Source organism: Lytechinus variegatus, chromosome 7, assembly GCF_018143015.1.
Source record: "Lytechinus variegatus isolate NC3 chromosome 7, Lvar_3.0, whole genome shotgun sequence".
Lineage (NCBI taxonomy): Eukaryota > Metazoa > Echinodermata > Echinoidea > Temnopleuroida > Toxopneustidae > Lytechinus > Lytechinus variegatus.
The window spans coordinates 1,372,155-1,397,324 of record NC_054746.1 but is presented as its reverse complement, the minus strand read 5'-3'; the positions used below and the strand labels follow the sequence as shown (position 1 = coordinate 1,397,324).

Here is a 25,170-nt window from a genome sequence, read left to right as displayed (position 1 = left end):
TCATAAGTGACCTGCTACCCCAAAGGTTCTCTTCAAATAGTAAGTTTGCATTTAGCAAAACAGTAATTTGGTCTTCGAAGAGTGAATGGAGAAAGTTAGCTAATATTGGATAGAGTTGATCTTCATTCTATCAAAATTTGAAGTTGGAAAGTCAATAGACAAAATACAAGAATTTGTTTGACATAATTTTTTGTGGACTGCTTTGATATTTCACTGAGATTGCTGTTTGCGCATCTCATGTTTGAGTGAACCCTGAATTTCAAACCTTTTCTCTTTATTCTTTGAAAGCTCTCACTGGATATCTTCTGCATTCAATCTAGTACTTGTGTGACAAGTTGTATATCATTTTTCAAGTTCAATAAATCAAAATATCAAAATTGATTTGGGCATCTTATTGGCTTTGGGGAGGCAGGTCACACATGGATGATTAATAAGATTTTATTTTATTTGTATTCATTCATCAAGGTAGGTATATATCAAGTCCAACCTCAGGTTAGTCTGTGATAGCTAGAATTATAACATCAAATGTAGATAGCCTAATATCTAGTCAGCAGCTGCAGCTATTCTGCTGTAACATGAAAAGACCATTGCACACTACGCAAACTGAAACAAATTTTTTTACAAATTATATTTTGCATGTAATGTGTTCCAAGAAGTAAATTGGAATAACTATGATTGGAGATAAATCAAAATTGACTTCAAGACCCAGCTGCTGGTGATGGTACAGCTTGGAATTATATTTGTTTCTAATCTTGCAGGAATGCTCAAATTAGATTGGAATTTTGATTTTAGTGTTTATACCACTATTAGGAACAGATTTTATAGGTTGGAATGTGAACTTGTATGAAAAAAAACACACCCATAACAGAAAATAAGATTGATAAAAGTTTGGGAACAATCAGGTAAACAATAGGGAAGTTATGAGCTTTCAATGTTGAAATCACTAATGCTAGATCTTCTCATTGATCTTTGAAGTAACACAAGTACAATGTCCCCATGTTGTACACTGAAAATATACACCAAAATGTGATATATGTTTACATGAAACCGCTACTGAGTATCTGATCTATGGATAGACTTGACAAAGTGACAATTTACGTAACTAATTTGTGTAAAAGTAATTAGGGATGTAACTTCTGAAGGTTTCCTTGGCAAAGAAGAAGATTGTAGTGTGTTCTTGTCGTCTTCAGAATTAATTAAGGAGTTATACAAGTATGACATGATTGACATACATGTTAGTCGCTTTTCCAACATTCAAATGCTCATAACTTTCCTATTCAATTTTTGTCTCGCCCACCCGAGGTGAACATTATTCAGATGTAGGCGGATTTGGATAGCCTCTTTAACACGCCGTGTGTACGAGTGCTTGTAACGGCATTGACATCCCCAAGGAATGGCTTCCGACCATTCACCAGCATGCGCCCTCTACCGCCCTCTATATGGGAGCAGGAACATGTGTATATTAAACAAATATATCAGTCTTTGAGAAAGTATAGTGGAATTATTTATCCGAGGTTGGTCTGGCAATTACTATTTTCCTGAGAGGCAAAAATATAGTTGTTTTTGCCAGTCCAACTGAGAATAGATAATTCCACTATACTTTCTCAAAGCCTGATATATTTGTTTATTATACATGCTATGCTTTCAAACGAAATGCCTGATATATTTGTTTTATATCCTACTTTTAATAATCTAAAACAAAAATCTATGCGCTGAGCTCGCAGATTCCGGTTATTTGCATTGAAAGACCTACTTTTGCTAAAGCCACCGCTCTCAGCAGAACGCAGATTGGTGCCTGTGCCGCCGCATCACGGGACTTGCCCGGAGGAGAGAGCTCGCTGACTGATGTGCCTGAGAGTTTAGCTACTTGTAAACATCCAGTTTTCTGACGTCATGCAACATCATAGTTCAAATATGTTCAGTCACATGATGCTATTTGAACCAATTACTATACAGGATTTACATTTAGCTATGTGGGATAAAATGTGCATTATAAACTATAAATATAAAATGGTTGTGTGTTTATCAGCAAGAAACAGAAGAAACCAAAATCTTCCATTTTTTACAGCTTTTAGATTTTTCTCACGCATACAGCTGTTTTATTCAATTTAATTTAATTGTGATATGACTGATAAGATTATGTCTAATTTTGAGTTGGATTTAATCCAAAGGCAGTGCCTTAGTGGTATTTGTGCTGTATTTAGCCTAAATGAATTATCTTGTGCTTTACTTTGAATGAGATCTATTGAACTTTAATGCAAAGAGGGATATTTGCAGAGCGATCATTGATAGGACTTTCATTGTAGCTAGTGTTATTGCTTGTTTTGTCTTCATTTAGAAATTCATTTTAAGTAATGTGTATATAACACAAATCAATAAAGCCTAAAACAAATAATACAACTGTCGTAGGGTTCTGTCTCACGTACATAGCAGAGTAAAACTACAGGTGTCGCGTTTCCAATGGCAGCAGAGACATTCACCGAGGGTTTTTAAACCACAGTCATCTCTTTCTCTATACTTCATAGCCATTATATTCATGTTTCGTGGACTAAGGTTTTATATTTCCCAAATTAACTTGAAAAAAATAAAAATCTTTACTTAGGTTTTAATTTTTTGATGTTGATACCACAACATGATCATGAGACCTCATACCAATTGATCAGTGACACTTGTTTATGCTTATGTCCATGTTTCATGAACTGGGTATGATGAGATCTAAAAACAAACTTAAGTTAAGAAGTGTAGGACAGTAAGCAATTTCAATACAGATGAAAATGAAAGACTGTTAGTGCAAAAATTGCAATAGACCTGATATTAAGTAAAATTTATTGATATTTATGGATATTCTTTCCTTGGAGCTGAATGATGTATTTCTGACTGGTAACAGTTATAATTTTTTAAGGTTGTCAAAAGTAGGTTTTTTAGGAAATTATAACTATGATTTGAAAAGTATGAAGAATATTGTACCTTTTTTTAATTGCTGGTATTTCCCAAATCCTTGTTTAAGAATGAATTACAAATGACGTTGGACTAAATTCTTAGAATTTGTTATTTTGCTCAGATGGTTCATTAGTAAATATTGTGTTACACCTTTTTTGGCTACTTTTATTTATTATTGTACCACTTTCATTTACTCCCCTCTCTCTCTCGTACGTATCCTCTCCCCCCTCTGGTATGTTGCATTTTCAGATCAGAAACTAGTAATTCCTCATTTCTGTATAGTGCTCAAGATTTCTCAAGTCATGTTCCACCATGAAATAATCCTGTTTCTCTTCTGTTTCTTGGCTAATTTGCATTCATTCTTTCCTTTGTTAACCTTACCATCTCTCATCTAGACCAATTGCAACTGACCCCCCCCCTCCTTCCCCACTCTTTACATTAGATGATAACCCCAATCTTAAATATTTACCCCTCATTAATATCTTTGATCTTGAATTTCGATTTAAAAACTATTCATTTTACACCTTTTACAAAAGAAAATCAATTCTTCACCGCTTTTTGTTACATCCGGGTTACTTCGAGTGCCTGCTTGCATCTCATTGCCTGAGTGCCTGCTTGTATCTCATTGCCTTTCGGGTTCATTATGGATTTTGCATTTTAACTTCAGTAATCCTTATTCCTTTGTCATAATTCTCATGCATGTAGTGTTGCTCTGTAACTCTTGTCTTCATCATCACATTTAACTTGATGATTAATGGCTTTGTCATTTTCCCTTGTCAAACTCTACCATCATCCCATGCATCTTCTGTATGACATATTTTTCCTATTTCCCTTCTTCACATCTTCTCTTGCTTTCCCTCTCTTTGTTTCCCACCTCTCCCCCACTCTCCTTTTTCTCTGTCCCTCTCCTCAAGCTCTCACTTCCCTCTCTACCACCTCGCCTTCCCAGTTCCCTCCCTCCCTCCCCCACTCACTTTCTCTCTCCCCCCCCACCCCCTCTACTCCCCCACCCCCTATATGTGGTTCTCCTTTGCCCACAAGCAAAGGAGGTGCTCACCACCATCGAAAGGAACTTTCACAAAAGGTTGTGACCATTTGTTTGCATGACATCTCATGATAGCATTGTTCACAAACGATCAAACAACCAACTGTGACCGCCCCTTTTATACACATGTACATCCGGTGAACTTCATAAAAATGTTTGTGTAAAGTAATCAACCTGATTTTGCAATCGCTTTAGCCAATTAATGGAACAATCTTTCAATTATCCTCACATCAAAAACTTCTTATTGAAGATGTATGAGACATTTGAAAATTAATAGGTGAATAACCTTTAGCCTTTCCAATTTGAAGTAATAATCTATTTTTGCTTTATAAATGGTGTCACATATTTTTCGTGCATTTTGTTCTTAATACATCAATCATTAAAATATGCGAATAGAATTTGTGACAAAATATGTAGCACATTGTCAGAAAACTTCACTCAAATTTAAAGTGTGATCATTTTTTGAAGTTCATGTTTGTAAACAAACACAAAAAGGAGATGAAGTATCCCTATTTCAAATTTTTATCCGGAATGTTGCAATGTGCATTGATGGTTATTCATTGATAGTTATTCCCTATGAATAATATATATGATTTTTTTATTGGATTATGGAAAATTTTCGATTTGACCAAGCTTAATCACATTTTGGTGGATGTTAGAAAATATTTCATCTCAAAATAATGGGATAACACAGCATGCTGCTATGGCATGGTAAAGTATTCTTTTTTTTAAGAAGAGTAAAAAATTGCCATCAATTTCAGTCCATTTTGCAACATTTCACCCCCTTAAAAAACAATACCTGCATGCCAAAATATGATTGTTCTTGAAAGTTCTCTAAGCTGGGAACTATAGTATTTAGGTTTCACTGATTTTATACAGTACAAAAAAGATTAATCCACATGGACATTGAGGGGAAAAAAAGAAAGTAAAAAATCCTTAGCATTTTGATATATCACTTGGTATGGAATACAAAGAGCTGGGGTTTCAGGAACGTCTTTTGTTTGCATTAAAGAAAAAAAGGTTCATTGATGTATGCTGTGACAATTGCTCTTCTGGAAAATCCAGACATGAAACCAACCATGGACGTACACAGAATCGTTTTTCAAGGGGGGGGGGGGGAAGAAGCATATAAATTTTTGAAGAAAGCAAGGGAGCAAAGTGACCAAGCTTTTCATTTTGTCATTTGGGGCACTTGCATTTTTAAAAGTGAAATTGAAGGATTTGGGGCCTTTTCCAGGTGAATCTGTGAAAATTTTCAGTAAAAAAAATTATGTGGGGGGGGGGGGGGGCGGCCATGACCCTAACCTCTGAACAAAAAACCTATTGGGGGAGGGGCAATTGTTCCAGGAGCAAATGTCAAAGAACCTTTGTATTACTGTAAAATGGACACAAAAATGGGGTGGGGGGAGGGAAATCAAAGAAAAAGGAAAGATCACAATGGATAACACAAATGAGCAACACTGGAATGCAAGAAAATCATTTTCAAGGGATTTAATTTCCTAAAAGAAATGTACACATACAAAAAAAAATGACCAGCAGCCAAGAAGATTCATTCAAGTAAAGAAGTTACCATAGCTACTGACCGCTTGATTCCATGGAGCAAAACCCCAACCCTCGCAATGGCCAGCAGCCTGATTTGAACTGGGTTCTCCTTGACCAAAAACAACACAATACATGACACCACTACCAACAATCCTCTTTTCAAGTGCACAGAGAGGGACACTAGACACTGCCATGCAATGATATACCCCATCCTATAATGTAGGTGCTTTTCAAGTTTAATGATACTGTGTAAGCAAGAGTATGCAAGACAATGCAATGGACTTGATCCCTTTTTCTTTTACCCCTACCCCTCCTTGTCATTTAATCTGCTCCCACCCCCTTTTGACAAGTTTACCTGTTAATCCACTAATTGTGCTATCTCTCTTTACCTCCCTGTACTATCCACCTAGGAGAATGTTTCATGAAGCCCTTCTGTCAGTGATTATCACAAACAGATGTTATAAGCTACTGTAAATCCTTGCATCTGATTGGCTGAGAGTAAATTAGTGATAATCACTGACAAAAGTGAAAAGCTCCCCATATCTGTCCACTTTCCTTCATTTCACATCCTTTCAACATTTATTATCCATGACTGATATTACAAAGTTCCATGGGATTAATCATAATTTTCTTTAATGAGTTTGAGTAAAAATAATGGTCTTTTTTTTTACTTGGTATTTTTTTATTTATGAAAAGTAATTCAATTTTGCAAATACACCCTCTTCTGTACATGACACAATTGTGATTCTCTGAACTTCAACAAATAATTTATGTTGGTCAATATTAAGAAATAAATCAAACGCAGAAAAGTATAATTTGTTTTTGTTGTTTCTTTGTTCTCTAATCAAAATCATTTATTTATTCACCATCATACAAGAACCGAATGTTTGCTTTCATAATGTATCCATCATGCCCCCATGAACTCTGAGAGATCAGGCGAGGCACCGACAATGATAGATAGATCTAATAAGTTAGAACCTCAATAAAGGCTTGTCCTGAGGGAGTACACTTCACATCACACAATGGTCTAACAATGACCCATCAATCATGACAGTACAATGCATGTGTCCTAGTCTTGAAGTGCAATGTTAAATTTCAGAGACGGCACCCAATGAAATTTCAAAAATCCTTTGAAGACTGGGACGTAGGAAGACAGTTTTTTAAGCCAAAGGATCCTTGATAGTGAACAATCTACCAGCAGAAGCAATGTCAAATTTCAGAGAGAGCACTTATACTATGTTCAAAATTCTTTCCAGACTGGGATGTAGGAAACCATGTCTGTCTTTCTCAAAAAGCCCATTAAGAAGCAATGTGAAATGCCTGAGATGGCATCATGGCACACACTAAAATTTCCAGAACTCATTCCAGATGTGCTGTAGGAAACCGTCCTTTAGCCAAAGGGTCAATAAGAAGCAGAGTCAAATTTCTGAGATGGCACCCAATAAAAAATCTCCAGAACTCTTTCCAGACTTGATGTATGAAACCTTTAGCCAAAGGGTTATTGACAATGGGAACAGTAAAAGAGAAGAGGCCATCCTCCAACCCTTCAAACAGAAACCAGATTACTTTGACTAGAAATCCCCAAGAGCCTGCCATACTTATTCGAGAATGCTGGTTTTCAAGGAATTACAAGCCTCTTTCATTGATCATCATGGTCGGGACTCGCGGATCTCAAAGAATTGTCCTGGCTCCTCATAGGACATGTCACTATCCTTTGAATGACAACTGGATCAGTCAGATATACTAAGTTCTATAAAATGCCTTACCAAAGAGAGCTATATCCCTACCACAGGATAGCACTTCAGAAGTTACCTGAGTAAAGCATACCAGACAACTGAATGACTGAAAACATAACTTGGAGAATTCAGAAGGCTGATCATCAGGTGGATCACAGCCGGGAAGGTGAATGAATAGACAGACAAGCTTCAGGACTTGGTTGAGACTTCCTTGAGACATAATCAGAAGGGCCACTGACTAAGGAGGAGCCGTGGTGTAGTGGTTCTGACTCTCGCCTTGTAAACAGAGGGTCGTGTGTTTGAATCCCACCGCGGTCTGGCGTCCTTTGGCAAGGCATCAATCCAGACTTTGCTACCCAGGTGCTAAATGGGTACTCGGTAGGATGTGAAAGTCATTGTAGAATTACCAATACTGTATGCGCCTCACCGGTGACTGACTGGAATACTCCCCAGGGAGTAGAGGATGTGCACACATTGTGTGCAGGAATGACTGATTGAATCCGATGACCGGGGTCCTAATATAATTGTAAATTGCTTAGACATGTCGTTTCTGATGTATCAGTCCTATATACCGGTAAAAGGAGATTATCAGAATTCAAACAAATGCTTTGTAATTCCAAACAGGTTGAAATTACAGACCGAGACAGAAAAAGCACCAGATGTTGCTTCCCTTTTGTTTTGTGACAATATCGTTGTGTGTTACAGAGCACAGAATGGTCTTGCTGACAATGACTTACCGAGAATCTAACTTCATAATGGTCAAATGAATGTACAGATGTTTAGCATTTGAATTTGAATATCCCATAGAAAATCAGCTGAAAGAGAACACCACCCCTCTTGTTCTTGCAGTTCTCGAGGATATCACAACAGAACAGATTTCCACACGCCAAAAACAAACAATTAAATATGCAGTTGAAACAAATATCCAGAAGTCGGCAGTGCTCTCTTCGAATTGCAGGTCAACAGTTCATCTCTTCCTTTCTTTGTGCAGACACAAATGGTCCTGGGTTAATTCAAAGTGTAAACCAATCCTTCCTTCATCAAGCTTAATCAATGTTTCGGAGCCCCTACAGCCATCTTGACGATGTTTGATGAACATGCAAAAGGCCCATCATATATATCCATAGGAGAAAAGTAGAACCACTAAAAAGCAAGGCTCATGTATAAGTGCTTGAAAAGTAACAGACCATTGCTGACAAGAACTGAGAAATTAGACATTGCACTTCTATAACTTCGATTCAAGACTAATATGTACTGCTGTGATTGATGGAGCATTTTTTTTTCTCTTTATACACATTGTGGAAGAACCATTGAAAGCACACAAACCTCATAAAAATGGGTGAAGATGTGTTTTTTTTTGCGGCAGACAAACCTACATTGCGAATCTACCTTGATCATCACATATCTAAACATTCGTGCAGTCCACATTATCTCTTCACATTCTGGATGTCATGATGGATACACACTCGGCACTCACACAAACCTTATATTTCTGGTGGTGCCATTGGCATTAACACATACATAAGGTTCATGTAGGTTCATGGTGAAATCACCGAATAAATTTTTTGATTAAAAAAAAAGAAATTATGTACAGAAAAGGGGATAAATATATCGTAAAATAGAAAATATTTTCATATGGCTCTGCAACTGAAGTATGAGAATGAAGTATTTAAAAATTTATAAAGTCCTTTGTAAAAAAATTTGTTTGTGATTCTTCTTAGAACATTATCAAATCAGTCATGACGAATTTTATGTTGAAATGGTGTAAAAAGATGAATTTAGAGTGGCAGCTACAGCAGATAGTACAGGGAGGTACAAGAGAGACTGCAATTAATGGATTGACAGATAATACAAGTATTGTCAAGGTGAAAGTAGGGGGAGAGTTTTGAATTCATGATATTGTTTTTATAGATTTTCATGAAAAGAATTTCATTCCAAATTTGAAAGGAAATGTCATGAATTTAAAAAGTGCAACTGAGGTAAACCCTCAATAAAATCCAGATATGGGAAAAATTTTGGCCCAAAATCTCTGTGATAGTTATTGCCCTTAGAAGACGATAATTGCTGAAAAACAAACGCTTGCATTGTCTCACATACTCTAGGCTACACAAAATATCATGGAAGTTGTATACCATACACAACAGTGTCCACTGCCCTTCTCTGCACACTGAAAATAGGTCTCTTGGTAATGATGTCACTAATTGTGTGATTCTGGCAGGACAATCCCAGCTCAAACCAGACAGGAAGCCATGTATGCGAGGTCTAGGGCCTACTCCATCAATCAAAGACATCAACTGCTATGGTCCTCCAACTTGAATGAATCTTCTTGGCTGCATGTCTTACAATTTTGTCAAGGCAGAAAAAGAAAATAAAAATCATGAATAACAAAGTAAATATATAGTATAGACAATCATACACTTAAAGGCAGGTCCAAGCTATCTGGTATTACATGTGAAATAAGAAATAAATCAAAGGGGTGTTTCACAAAAACATAAATTTTCAAAGTTCAGTAGCAAAATCAAATTTGAGAAGTTGAACTATTTGTGAGGGGTTCAGTTTACTTCTTTTTAGGTTTACTCTGATATTATGGACCTTTGTTGTTTTATAAATATGTTAATGACAGTAATTCCTCTGAAATAATGAATGCTATTATGAATACATATGATATTAATGCTAATCTTATTTTGTTACACATAAGTGAACATCAAATTGATTGAATTAGTTATTACAAAACTTTCCTTTCCTTGCTCGTTTCTGTATGCCTACACAAATAGGTTAAAACTTATAAAATGGATATATAAATGGACATATGATATTCTGTGGATTTGAAATACCTTTTATCTCTAATCTAGCAAATTAAAATAAATGAATTTCCATGTTTAAACTTTCTATGGGTAATAGTGGATAAAAATAGCATATCATATGCTTGAAAAATAAACATGTATGAAGGCATTGAAATGCAGGGGGGGGGCAGAATTCTAGAAAAGGGTAAAAAAAAAGAGATAAAACTGAATACCAGTAGGCAAAAACTCTGGAAAACCTCTGAATCCACTTTTGCAGAATAGTTTGAAAAATAAAAGAATATATGCATAAATACTATCTTTATCGAGATTAAGTTTCACCTATTAAAGTTAACACCAATAGTTCCAAGGAATTTTGAGTTTTGTCAGTCAAGGAGGAGGGGGATTGGCATTACAGCCCCCTTAGATCTCGGCCCGGATCATTCAATCGTAACAAAATTAAGATACAAAATTGTATGGCTAAATTTCACCAAATCTTTCTATTTCATTTAAAATGATTTAATTATGCTAATTTATCTATGAAATCATATTTTTTACTCTTATTCATTAAATAAGGTTTCTAGAATAATAATTTTTGGTGTAAACATTTCATATATCATTCCATAATTTTTTCCTTATTCATTGTTATGCTAATGTCTTATGTACTATATTTTTTTATACAAAATTTTTCAGTGATATTTTTTGGGGAATAGAAGGATCAAATTAAATGACTATTATTAATAAAAGCAAAAATAATCACTCATTTATGAGCTGTAGCTGAAAAAATCCATTTTGTTTTGACATGAAATCAATTTTTTTAAAGCAATTTTGGGTCTGTTCCAAAGTTCAATGACCCTGCTGACCTTGATCATGTGACCTGAAACTCATGCTAAATGATTATTGACAATTGATCACCTTTATGTCTAAGTTTTATGAACCTTATACTTAATGTTGTAATGTAATAAAGTAATGTTGACATTTTAAAATCTTGACCTTGGTTTCACAATTTCAAAGTTGACAACACCGCCCTGTCAGAAAAGCAGCGCCTATGTCCCGCTTCTGCCATGACCCCAAATGACCTTTGACCTTGTCTTGGGAACACATTTCTTAACATTAGTGATATCCAATAACAATCTGATATGTTTTATATAATTTGATTGATACTTTTGAAGACAATGAACAAGGCATCAATTTTCATGCAAATTGATCAAAATTTACTTTTGACCTTAACTAAAACATCATTCTGTAAATGATGATACCTGACAAACATTATATCCAAACATAAGATTTTAATGTTGATGCTGCCGCTGTCAGAAAAGCGGATTATATGTCTTGCTTCTGCTTTGAAAGCAAGACCAAAATTAATATTTGTTCATATTCGTTGATATAAATTAAATCCATTTTGCATAAGATATTTATTGGAGATCACAAATGATGTTGAATACATAGTGTTTTTCTGAGTGTTTCAATGGTTCAACATATTTTGCACGTAGTAAAATAATTTGTGACCAGCCAACACAAAACCAATAATAAGTCACACAAAATGAATTTTGAGATTGAAGTTCTGGGTTCCCTCAAGCAATCTCAGTCAAACTTTCAAACTGTCTTCTAAACCAAAGTCAAATAAACTCTAGTATCTTATTTTCTATTCAAATTTACAACTTGAAATTTTGACAGTATGAAGAATTAAAGCTAATTTTTTTTGGTGAAAATTTTGTTTTTTGATGACCAAATTACTATTTTCGCTATTACCTGCGAACCTTCCCTGGCGTCTTATTATTGGTTTTTGGGGTGGCTGGTCACATTTATTCAGAGGCCTATTGCACATGCTTGTAAAAGGGTCTTCAAAATTGGATGAGCTATAAGAACCCCAAATCCCATCACATCAGTCGTGTTCCTCGGTAAAGCACTGATCTTAATTTGACTCTCTCCATCCAGGTGTTAAATAGGTCTTGGCAAAAGTTCCGTGGATGCTTCTGCTAATGACATCAGAAGTGGCCTTACAGAGATGGGGTACCATCGATGTGCACCACATATCTAATTATCAATCAAATCTTGGATGCTGCTCTTGACATCAAAAGTGGCCTAGCAGATATGGGGGTCCATCGGAGCATCTCACACACTTTCCTCAGTGAATGTGCACCACGCATCTTATTGTTAATCAATGCTTGGATGCTGCTTTTGACACCAAAAGTGTCCTAACAAAGATGAGGCACTATCAAAGCACCTCACACACTTTCCTCGGTGAATGTGCACCACGCATCTAATTGTCAATCAAATCTTGGATGCTGCTGTTGACACCAGAAGTGGCCTAACAAAGATGAGGCACCGTCCAGGCACCTTACACACACTTCGCTAGGTGGATGTGCACCAGACATCTTGTTCTCAATCACATATGTGACGACTCTCATCTGTCCTCACACACTTTGCTCAGCGGATCTGAACCAATTGGTAATCACAGTTGCGAGGGTGATCATCTGTCTTTGATCTTCTTGACTGATATCTGTTTTGTGCAGTATGGACACTCTCCATACAGGACGTTGAACCCTACTCCCGTAATTGACTGGTAGCTTGACGGCAAGGCACGTAACCACTGGGGAGGTAAAGCAAAGAAAATTTACAATTTACAAAAGAGGGAAATTCTGAAATCATCAAAACATTTTTGTCCTATTGTAGAAAAGTTACTATTAAGAATAAACCATCCAATGGCAAATTCCATTAAATCATTGATTCTGATAAGCTGTTGACCTTTGTTACCATGGTAATCACAATTGGATGGCAAAGATAGCATAACGGTAACTTTTATGAAACAGGACCCTTATTTGATTGATTGTTAATGTTATGTCTCTATTTACAATATTTGCACATAAAAAATACAAACTTGATGTATTCTCAACCAACTTGTTAAAATTCATGCTTGTGCCTTACTTCTAACATTTCAAATGGCCTCTGCGTCCTTTGTGTGATGCAAATATCTGATATCATTTTCACTTCCTTATGCACACCTTTATCGATCACAATAACATTCCTTTGATTGTCACCCCACAAAAAAGATATACATGTACAGTATGTGACCTCTGACAATATGACCCAAATTTAATCAGGTTATTATATGTGTACAGAACCAAAGTTGACGTTGATCCGTTAATTAGTTCTTTAATTATTGTGAGAATAACACATTTCAACATCTATAATGACCTCTGTTACCAATGACACCATGGCAGGTCTTACATGCACACTTGGGCCAATTTTGAATTTTATTGTCTTGAGGCATTACATTTATGTTCCTGTGATAACTAAAGAACCGTTTAATGATCAACCAAAGATAATATCTATTTGGTCTAAGACCCAATGTGTACATGAGTAGATAATTGTTTATGAACCAAATTTTCATGAATAATTAGAAGACAAAGTTGGAATTAGACCAACTGGGCATTGGAGTAGATATGAACTAGACTAAGTGGCTTTTAGATCAAGTTTAGTGGAGACCAGTCAGTAATTTGGGTAGACAAAATGGCCCGTATTCTGAAGTCAGGTTTAACTCTGTGCTAAAATTATGGGAACCCCAAAAAATTGTCATTAAGTTGTATGTTTCTTATGCTTACTGTGCTCTTTTCTTATTCATTCATCGATGGTGAAGACAATTATTCATTTATACTTCCTAGGCAATTATGAATGATTCGAGAGCCAAATGAGCTGAAATATGATATCTCCACTGTTAGTGACTTATGTAACAATTGGCTATCCATACCTAAACCACAATATTAACCCTAAATAGACTGGGCTATTTCGACGCCTAAAAAGACTGGGGGGGGCTGATTCAGCCCCCCTTATGATCTCGGCTGTCGATCGCGCGATCGCGACGAAAATTGGCACACGCATTACCCATGGCATTATCTACAAAACTATAACATCAAATTCTGCAAAAAATCTCATGTCTCATTATTATGCTAATTTATGCGTAAAATCATAAGTTTGCTCTAATTAATAAAATAATGCCCCTGAAATGCTAATTTTTGTTTCACATACTCTAGATAGGCATCTGATCAAATCGATTTTAAAAAATTTCAAAATCACATTTATTTTCTTATGAATTCTATTGTTTTCTAAATTTCTTATGTATTTCTTTGTTTTTCGACTTTTTGTTTTTTATTGTTTTTTCAATGGAAATTGTCGGGGACTTTATTTTGACCATAAACAAGATAAAATTAATTGATTTTAAGCGGTAAAAGGAAAAATAATGATACATTTATGAATTTTGGCTAAGAACACTATTTGCATTGGATTTGTACACAAATTCACGTTTTTGAGTAATTTTGTGTCTGCATGCACTTACGAAATGTTGCGTAATTTTGGAACCGCGTACCCGGGGGTCACAATTTTGGTCTCAAAAGTTGCGCGAGACTTGAGAGTAAAAAGTCAGCGAGCGACGCGGTCAAAAAATTTCGCGCGGCGGATTTATCGCGAAAAATGTCGAGGGGGGGCTGAATCAGCCCCCCCCCAGTCTTTTTAGGGTTAAAGCTGAGTTTAAGTTAGACCCAACTTCAGGATACGCGCCAATGGGTTTAGCCAATGTAGTATTAAACCATCTGAGAAGAACGCCAACTACTTTTATAGCAACAACCCCCAATCTTACTCACCTCATAGAGACAAGTCTGGTGAAATGGTTTGTTGCAATGAGGGTTGTCACAGACATGATCAGGAATGACTCCATCCAGGCTATAGGAGTAGCATATTCCACATTCCTCTTTGAAGTCCTAAGAAAAACCAAAAACCAAATGATGTTTGATAAATCACACCAATTAAAATAATACATATACATGAATGCATTTGGTTGAAATTCCCAAGAGTACCCTTTAATATGCAAATGTTACTAACCATTAAAAGCTCTAAAAACATGAAAATCTAAAGCTTAAGTCTAAGAACTGAGGTCCAATGCCAAGTACTGCCTAGCCTGTATCTGGCAATCTTATGTAGAATTGATGTCACACCATAAAATTTGAGGCTTTATGACAGTAATTGAACCTGGCAAGTTCTACAGTAAAAGTCATTTTACTTGTGATGCCAGTAGGTGTTTCATAATGCTGTAAAGTCATGAATGACTGGAAGATGTTCTTCGGTGCAGGAATAATAACTATAAGGACATAACCATGTCAATTTACAGGAATGGGAAGGAGTACCTACCTGAACATGTGCTTCTTGTGAAGGAAAAACATCCATGGCATCACCAAGAAACTACAGGAATAAGAGAATGTACCTACCTGAACCTGTGATTCTGCGGGTGTGGGGAAGTCCACCTCAAGGACGTTGCGAAGGTTTGTCAAGAGAGATGATTGGCTGTTCCAAGCATGCAGGTTGGTGTTCAGGAGTTTCCGTACAGGATTGATGACTAAAGACAAATAAGACAGATAAGAACTTTCACTAATCTGTTCAAAGTCAGATTATTGATGATTTTTTTTTCATAGCCTCATTATGAGATTTGGTTCCCACAGGCAATGAAAATACATCTGTTATAAAATTTAATCAACATCATAAACAAAGATGAATAAGAATTGAAAAATGGTGACAATGATAAATATGATGGTGATGGTTATGATGATGATGATGCTGTGAACAATGATGATAATGTTGAATGTTGATAAGGTCAATGATAATGATGGTGATTGTTGATCATGATGACAATGAAAATTATATGATGATAGTGATTGTTATTGATGAAGATGATGAAACAGATGGTGATGATGAAGAAGATGATGATGATGAGAATGATGAAGAAAATGATGAAGATGATGATGGTGATGATGATAAGAACGCTGATGATGATTATGATAAGAATGATGATGATTATGATGATGATGATTATGATGATGATGATAATGATGATGGTGATGATGATGAAAATGATGGTGATGATGGTGATGAGAATGATGATGATTATGATAAGAATGATGAAGATGATGATTGTGATGTAGATGATGTTAAGTGAGAAGATTTTGTAAAAGGCCAGGAAGAGTGAGATGGAACATGCATTATCACTACACCTGACATATTAGTGTGAAATGAGAATACTGCTCATTCTTTTATCAATACAATGTTTGATGAAACCAAATGGAAAGTATACAAAATGACGGTAGACCAGGTTCCCATTGCAATAAAACTTTTGCCCCCAAAATACTCTGGCAAACAAAATAATGCCATCGATAATTACACATTGAAAAACTCTGGCAAAAATTTGCCAGAGTTTTTTAAGGCAAAAGTTTTATGCCACGGGCCCCAGGTGGCAATGGCCCACAACATTCTCTCCTACGAAAATCTTTAGAAATTACTTGATTACTCACCATTATCAGCTCCTAGGAATCTGCATTTAGGCAGCATACGAGGGTGAAGAGGGTCCACTTCAATCTGAATTGAAAAATTACTACCTGTTCATAAAACAAACACACACACAAAATCAATGAGAAATGTACAGGTAAGTACAAGTTACTCTACATAGTCATATCTCTTGAAACCATAAACAATGCAAATGTCTTTGACTTAAATTGAGAATATGACATAAATTCAATAAATATTACATTTATATTGCATATTCTGCTCTAAAAATTGCTTTGATAACTGGTTATTTGAGCTATGGTATTAAACTAAGTCATCTTTACAAATTAAAACGATGTAAGAATAAAGTGATGTCCTTGTAATTACAATTGCATTGCAGTTTTAATCTTGATAAAAGTGATAAAACCCAAACACAACAAATGAAAACTAAGAAACGAATGCATTCATATCATTAAACATTTGGTAGGGGAAAATATTTTGTTTTTCTCAATAAAAAGAGGAAAATTCTAAATCACAAAAAGAAAGAGAATATGATTTCACCATCCTTGTATGACTGGCAAAAGATTTATTTTCATTTTAGAGCACCATTAATTACTGGAATTAAGCTAATTGAAAAGGTTAATCTTTTGGGACCACAAAAATTTGTTTGTCTTGGAATAAGTTTGAAGTAAATGAGGTAAACACATATTTTGCAAAACTGATCTAAAACAAAGAAGAAACTTCACCTCAGATGAATATTTGACTTACAAATACAAGTTCAATTGTGTATTTGCATCTTACATTACCCATATTCTATGACTTAATTCAAAAGGAAAATTTCATGAAACAAAAATTCAAATATTGTTGATCTTTTTTAATATATGGTACAGAAATACTTTTGTTTGGGTCACATCAAATTTGTCAGTGAAAATTGTTTTTTTTTTTAATGATATCTTCTTAATGTCTGTCTTCATTTTCTCAGAAAGAAAGGTATTGTATAATCTTTAAAACATCTGGGAATTATTCTATATTCTAAATGACAATTTCGTCAGTTTTTCTACGGTATCTCTGGTTCTCTTAAGCCATGTATATAACAATGTAGATTCAATGGTTATCAAGATGCATTATCAACATATTTCCATGAAAATAAACAAAAACAAGAAATCTACCAGCTCTTGAACATGAAAAAAAGGTAAGAGATGCAAGAGCACAGCTGGTAGAGCGTTGGTCTTGTAATTCCGGCAACCCGGGTTAGAAACCAAGTTGGAGTGCTAATGTCTTTAGGTATAGACTTTTACCAATATTACAGGGGCTTCATCCTTTGGTCCTCTGGTTGCCTACTAACATGCTTTCTTTGCAAGTTAGGTAAAATGACCTCCACTGACCAATAACCAAGTTGTATGCCCACAAATGCTTCACCAGTGATTGCTAACCTAGGGCTATTCTGCGGCTGACATCCATTGGTCCAGGTTTCTCTGGTTCAAGGACCCATGTATTGTTATCAATCTCAGCCATCTCCTCCCAGAATGACCTGTACTTCTGCAGGAATCCTTCAAACTTAGTCAAGACATCATGGAGGTGGAGCTATGAAAAAGACATAGAAAGACAAGGAATAAAACCTAAATCAAACAATGAAAAAAAAAAACAGAATAGAAGATGAATCCATGGGACCAGGACCCCATCTTACAAAGCGTTACGATTGATCCAATCAACTTCAAGTATATGGAAATCCATCAATGTCATAATTTTTGTTTAGGAATTTTGCACAAGGTCCTTTGAAAACAGAGAAAAGCATACTGAATTGTCAAGAAAACAGTGAATGTATGAATATACATCATATCCAGAATTTTTTTTGATAAACATACATGTACATAATAGATGTTGACGTTGCTGGCTTTCCATAGTTGTGATTGATTAGATCAATCATAACTCTTTGTAAGATGGGGCCCAGGTATAACAATTGTTCTTCTGTTCTAGTACCCATTTATTCTTTTCAATCTCGGCCATCTCCTTCAGGAATGATCTTCTCCCAAGACAATCAATTATACCTGAACCAAAAAACAAATCTAACATCTGGAATGAAACATAGTTATATATACATGTATCTCTACTTATCTTTTTTGGTATAATAATTGTTCTGTGCTTTGCCCGAGCAATTATACTACCCCACAGGATGTCTCACAAAGTTAACTTTACAAATATGATATGGCAAGTAAAACTGTTTCTCAATCGTTAATGGTATTAGCCTTAAGTCCCCATACAAAGTCAACAGTGATAGTAACAAATTATACTCATCAAAGCTTATAAGCAACAAAAGACAATACAGCCATAAAGACTGGTCAAAGTTTTTGAGAGGATGTTTCATCAAATGACAATTATAAAACAAATAATGCACAGAAATTTACTAAGACATTAGTATAAATTACCCAAAGTCAGAATTTTTTTAAATAACCCACCATCCCTTGCTATGCCTTGGGCATGTTCCAATTGTATCACAGTTACCTTGTGCATGTAGTTTTATTTGTGATATCCGCACTAATGCATATTGTTTGTATTATAACAAGTGAGGTGCCAGTCTCCTCTGCATTGCATAGTTTAGTATGATAGTGCTGATTTGAAACAAAAATGAAATGGATATTTTTTGTAAGAGAGAGAGAAAAAAACATTTATTTGATATCCTAGTCTTGTTAACCTTAAATGACCCTTGACCTTGACTAAGACTCTTGTTATTAATTTCATTTGTGATATCCAATAACAATCTCATAAATGTTTCTTTGAATTAGATTCAATATCATGCAGATGAGAAAAGAACTGAGGAAAATTCCTCATCGATTATATTTAAAGATCAAGATTAGTTTCTGAACCATTCCCATTTCATCCATCTCCCCTCCATATAATGACCACTTACCTTTGGAGTCCAATGCAGTTTAAAATAATCCTTCTCTATGTCGGTACAAACAGGGGTATTTGATGGGTGCTGTAAAGAGTGACATACAATACATAAATGAGTGAGTATATTGTAAATGATTTAATAAAAGGAAAGAATCTGTGTATATGTAGCTTTTCTGTGCCAGGTGGGTGTTTCATAAAGCTGTTCGTAAGTTACGGACGACTGAATGAGTGAACCTTTCTTATGAATTAAATCAACTCTAATTTAAATCTGGTGTGCATTACTTACTACCACAAGAAAGGATCACAGGTTACAAACAGCTTTATGAAGCATCCACCATTGCATAAAATTTACAATTATAGCAAGTTCAATCCTTAGTTTTATTTGGCTAATGAGTACAGTTGCTACGGTAATTACCAGTTGAAGGCTGAGTTACCATAATAGTAAATTTTATGCAATGTTCTAAAGAGCCAATTAAATGCTGTAATGCAGTAATGTACATGTAATGACTCCAATTTCAAATTGCCTTTTTACAAGCAATCCTTTTTATTGAAAAATCAACTTTTTAAAAACAGTTCACAGTTATACTTTGGATTACATTCATTTCTCACAATATATTTCTTATACTAATTGAATTCTCTTTGCTCAAGTTGAGATCTACATTTATTTGCACAAATACAAAGTTCTAAAACATAATATCTACATGTATGAGCATGTTACTATGAGCATGTGGAGCGTTGTGGCCCAGTGGATAAGTCTTCTGACTTTGAAACAGAGGGTCGTGGTTTCGAATCCCAGCCATGGTGTAATTTCCTTCAGCAAGAAATTTATCTGCGTTGTGCTGCACTCGACCCAGGTGAGGTGAATGGGTACCCGGCAGGATTAATTCCTTGAATGCATGAGCGCTGAAAGGCAGCTCGAGCTAAAGCCGGGAATAATAATAACAACGCGCCTCGGAATAGAATATTTCTAGATAGATGGCGCTATATAAATTATTATTATTATTACTTATTTCTTGTTTGTGATACAGGTTTTCAAATCTTCATAATAAGATAAGGTCATTCCATATCGCTTTACATCAAACCCTTTAATGATTGAACAAGAAGTCAGATGCTTCTGATAAAGGGTGTCAGTTTATTCCCCTTGAAAGATAAAACACATATTTTCTCCACATAGATGCCCACCTCTGAATGAACTTGTACAGCAATATTGTGTGTTTTATCAGATGAATAATTGCAGGTTAGCTCAAACTGACTCAAATCTGGCTCCAGATGTGTTACCCTGCAAAGAAAAAAAAATCAATAAATGAAATACAAAAAAAGGGTCGGTTGTAAAACTTTAATTCAAACAAGATAACAGAATTATAGTCTGCCCATCACCTTCACCGACATCAATTATTTGTTTACTATTTACTTTGGGCAACATGGTCTTCAGTCATTAGACTCCACTATCAAATTAATCAAAATCAACAAAGAAGAAATCACATTCTGTATGAGCACACCCCAACAAGTGACAAAGAAACTTTCCTTTATTTTGGAGATGGATAGGTTTAGGTGAACTGACATTGAATGGGAGAAATGTTGCTTTTTTTTTAATTTCATAGCAATAGATTCCATTTAAATCAATTAAATAATAAAAAAAAAATCAATAAATATAGAATAAAGCACATATAGACTAAAATCAGAATTTAAATACAATACAATCCCCAAAATAATGCCCACCAACAATCAAACAATCAATAAAATAGTCTGATATTACAAAACAAGCAACACATAATGATACACAACAAAGAAACACAATAATTCTAAAAACGGAAGATTGCTTACATGTCCCAGCCCAAAGTTTCAAGTTCTTCAACAAGCCTTCGATGCAGGGTCGAGTTATCCACTACACCATGAGAAGGGTTACCAATCTTGCTTGCTTTGGTGTTCTCAAACAGATTGAATACTTCCTGCATGAATGCTTCTGGATCAACAGCCGACCTCAGCCTGTTCTCAAGTGTACCTTGAACCTTACCGAGCCGACGGGCCAATCTCCAGTCCCCTTGAACACTGCAAATTTAAAATAATTACATTTTTTAAACACAAAAAATATCTTGAGATGAATATAAAAAATAAGCTTCACTGCCATGCAATTTGCAGACCTTTATAGGGCAAGAAGACCTGTATTGGGAAGGGGCAAAAACAAAAAGGTCATCATCATCTTGACTGCGAATTCCATGGGAGTGAATGATGACTGGCCTTGATGCCCCTCTCACTTTCCTGGGAGATTGAAATCCTTTCTTCATAATAATAATAATAATAATAGAAAAGTTTTTGTATAGCCATTACACCTTTTAAAGGTCTCAATGCCCATGAGGAAAAGAAGAAAAGATTACTTTTCCTAATTTGTAATGTAATAAAGAGATGTGCCCTTGGTTTTGGACAAGGAATAAGCGATGTTGTGTCTCACCCACTTGTGAAAATAACCAGAGATATCGCGATATGTGACGGCACACAACAGAATTGGATCAAAATTTCATTGTGAAATTAACTGGGTAACTGTGATGGAATGTAAACTTTAACGTTGACCTCAAATGACCTTTGAACTTTACCATGTGACCTGCGACTGCACCATAACATGCAGGTACCCTAAATTCATCTACAAACCAAGTTTGGTTGAAAAGTGTCTTATTGTTGCAAAGTTATGTGTCGTAACATTAATTTTTGACATGACCTCTGCTGGGCAAGACAAAAAGTGGCTTTGCCCTTGAGAAATTTACAGCCCGAAATTCCAAGAGAGTACAAGACTTTGGTTTGGGAAAGTGTTGTGCTCATTTACTGATAGGGAGCAGAGTTAAATATGAAATCTTCCAGATCATGAAAAGAATCAAACAGGTGAACATCAGTGCATCTTCTTACCTAGTCTTTAAATCTAGGACCAGGGGTCAATTTCATAAAACTTTTTATATTATAACAAACTTTTACATCATTAATTAAAGATCCTGAAATCATTCACTTTCATTGGCTGATAGTAAACTTAAATCTAGAAAGTGTGCAATGAAATGGAACCCAGAAGTAATCGGGCAGGTCCAAGCTATTTGCCTTGTGACGTACAGGAAAAGAGATTTTAAAGTTGTGTGACATAAAAAATAAATGCACAACAGAGAGTCTTTGGATTTTGGAAGACCAGTTGTGCCCTCTTTAGTCAGTAAGAAATTAGTGATCTACAATTCCATTAACGATGTAATATTTTAATTAATATGCACTGTGACGCGCGGGACCAGAAAAAAAGCTGATTTAAAAAAAAAAAGTTTGTCATTAAAACTCTGTGAAATGGAATAAGCTAGAAATCTCTCATTATCATGTTTTCATCTTGTATCTTATCAAGTTTCATTAGCCATGAATGAAATGATAGAACTCATTGTTGTTAATATGTAATAGCTCAAAATATAAACACTCGCGCTGTGACGTACGGGACATGTGACGTACATGTATGGGTTATTTGTCCATGTGTAAAATGAATGGGGAAAGTGAAATTTCATCAAAATTTATAATTAACTTGATGTAAACCAGAGTAATTAAGTTTTATATGGATTATCATGATTGATATTTTATTTCTTTAATAGTATACAGTGCGTCCCACAAAAAACGAAACCGAGATTTAGCAATGATTTAAGAATCATAAAGCAACTTAATCATACATGTAAATAAAATAGACAAATGACCTACCAATGCAAAGCTTTGAATCTACTCCTTCATCTGAAATTACTTAGATTATTCCTCATTCACGCATGAGTGAGCACAAACCATTTGAAGAAAGGATACCAAAAACTCATTTGGCGGGGGGTATCTGAATTTCAAAAAGAAAACCACATGGCTAAAAAGTTTAATATCTGCTCTTTTATTTGATACCTTAATCACAGAAAATGGTCACGAAGTAAAAAGTTCTGTTTCCTTGAAAGAATGCTTGAGTTTTCATAATTTCATTAAATAAATGTGTTTTCACCGGTTTCCCACAGAAGTTATAGCTATTGCATGGTTAACACAATACTTAATGCATGGTTGATCATCAACAAAACGGAGTGTCGAGTGAGGCTGAACGCTAACCTGTAAAGCCTCTTCATTTTATGAAATTATTGAAATTCAAGCCTTATTTCAAATAACCAGAACATTGTTATTACTTGACCATTTTCTGTAATTAAGGTATCATATTAAAGAGCAGATATTGAACTTTCTAAAAATGTAGTTTTCTTTTAGAAACCCAAATATAGCCTGCCAAGTGACTTTTTGGTATCTCCTCTTCAAATTGTTTTTGCTCACTCATGCATGAATGAGAAATAATCTAAATAATTTCAGATGAAAGAAGAGATTCTAAGCTTTACAATGGTAGGTCATTTGTCCATATATTATTTATGATTAAGTTATGATAAATCATCACTAAATCTCGGTTTCTTTTTTTGTGTGGGATGCACTGCACAATGAAACAAAACATTGCAAACACTTTACGACCTTATAAATATTGTGAAAGATGTCTTGCAAATAATTTTATATATGTTAATCGAATGGGGAAAGTGAAATTTCATCAAAATTTATAATTAACTGGTTGTAAACCAAAGTAAGTAAGTTTTATGTTTCTATTATGGTATATGAGGAAACAAACATAACAAACACTTTATGACCTTATGAAAGATTTAATTAATAAGATAAGACATATATGTTAACAAGTATGCTAATAACTTAATTGGTAAAGGAAATAATATGTTGTCTCACAATTTTTGCCGCATTGTGAGACAACAGATTATATCCTTCGCCTATTCTATACTACCACGATGATCAACATCTATCAGCCTTTTACAAATATTCAACCAGTGATCTCATTTATCTCAATTTACAACATGTACTTAATCTTTGCTTCTAATTGAAAAATAACCCTAATTAGAACTACATAGAAATCCTATGTATAAAGTATGGTGTGTCCCGTACGTTACACAGTTTAATTAGCTGATATTATTACATGAAATCAATTCAGTAAATTCACTTCAATTTTTGGATGTATAGTAAAATAAATTAGAACTCTCCAAAGAATGAAGAAAACTATTCCACTTTTCCTTAATTAGAATCTAAAAAAAAACATATGCTAAATTGTGACGTACATGTGTAGGACACTGCCTATTGGACACCGGATAATTAACTTAATTGATTTTCAAAATCATTTTGTTCTCAAATTATGTTTGCATCAACTTAGCACTACAAGTGCCCACAGAAATATTTTTAAAATTTCAAATACATGTATATAACTTGCATTATCTGCAGATAAAAATGTTATGTCCCGTCACGCTAATTAATGATTTCTTAAAATCGTGACCTTGGCATTCATTAACTTTACATTTTCAGAAGAAAAAAATGTAGGCAAAAATCTTCACAGTATAAGCTTTAAAATGACATACAATGTTAGATTTAGGCAAAGATTTAATTTTGGCTTCAGGGGGACAATACAGTATCGCCCAAAATAAAGTTGACACCCTTAACGCACGTAACGCCGCACCGGCCCGTTATGCGTTTATTTTTTCATTAACGTTCACGCGCGTTATTGCCAGCGCGGAAGGATATCAAACAAAAACCAAAAAAAAAGTACCTCGTATACTTACGTCGCATTATTATTGCGATAACGAACGCGATAATAGCGCAATAATCATGAAGATTATCATAATAAGATATATCGGCGCGCCGATGTTTTACTAAAACCTCGTGTAAATATCTTGAAATTTACCACCCTCTTGAAGATCGAAATCCAGGAAATCCAAGGGTGTCGATTTGGGTTGATTAACGGTGCGCTAGTTGACAAGTCAACAAACTGAAGAAGTCTCGGAGGTGACTTGGTTTGACCAGACCTCGGAGATGCCAGAACACTCGTCGTCTCGTGCCATCATGAGAATGCTCGATCCGT

At 35.1% G+C, this 25,170-nt stretch overlaps 1 protein-coding gene across 1 annotated transcript; it reads right to left on the bottom strand.

The window, feature by feature from the left end:
* Positions 1-11,898: 11,898 nt before the first annotated feature.
* LOC121418039 (E3 ubiquitin-protein ligase FANCL-like) lies at positions 11,899-21,858 on the bottom strand. Its single transcript, XM_041611741.1, has 9 exons — positions 21,836-21,858; positions 21,069-21,293; positions 20,427-20,523; positions 19,261-19,329; positions 17,786-17,936; positions 16,382-16,465; positions 15,305-15,432; positions 14,684-14,800; positions 11,899-12,636 (listed from the first exon to the last, which is right to left on the bottom strand). Exons 1-9 carry the CDS (start codon positions 21,856-21,858, stop codon positions 12,517-12,519), a joined length of 1,014 nt encoding a protein of 337 aa, XP_041467675.1. The 3' UTR covers positions 11,899-12,516.
* Between the last annotated feature and the right edge of the window lie 3,312 nt (positions 21,859-25,170).

Coding starts and splice junctions, on each gene's coding strand:
- LOC121418039 (XM_041611741.1), bottom strand. CDS start 21,858: ATGGTGCAGTCGCAGGTCACATG. Junction 14,801..15,304: donor CCGCAGAATCACAGGTTCAG/GTAGGTACATTC, acceptor GGTTTTTCTTAG/GACTTCAAAGAGGAATGTGG. Junction 12,637..14,683: donor ACCAGACTTGTCTCTATGAG/GTGAGTAAGATT, acceptor TTACCTCCCCAG/TGGTTACGTGCCTTGCCGTC.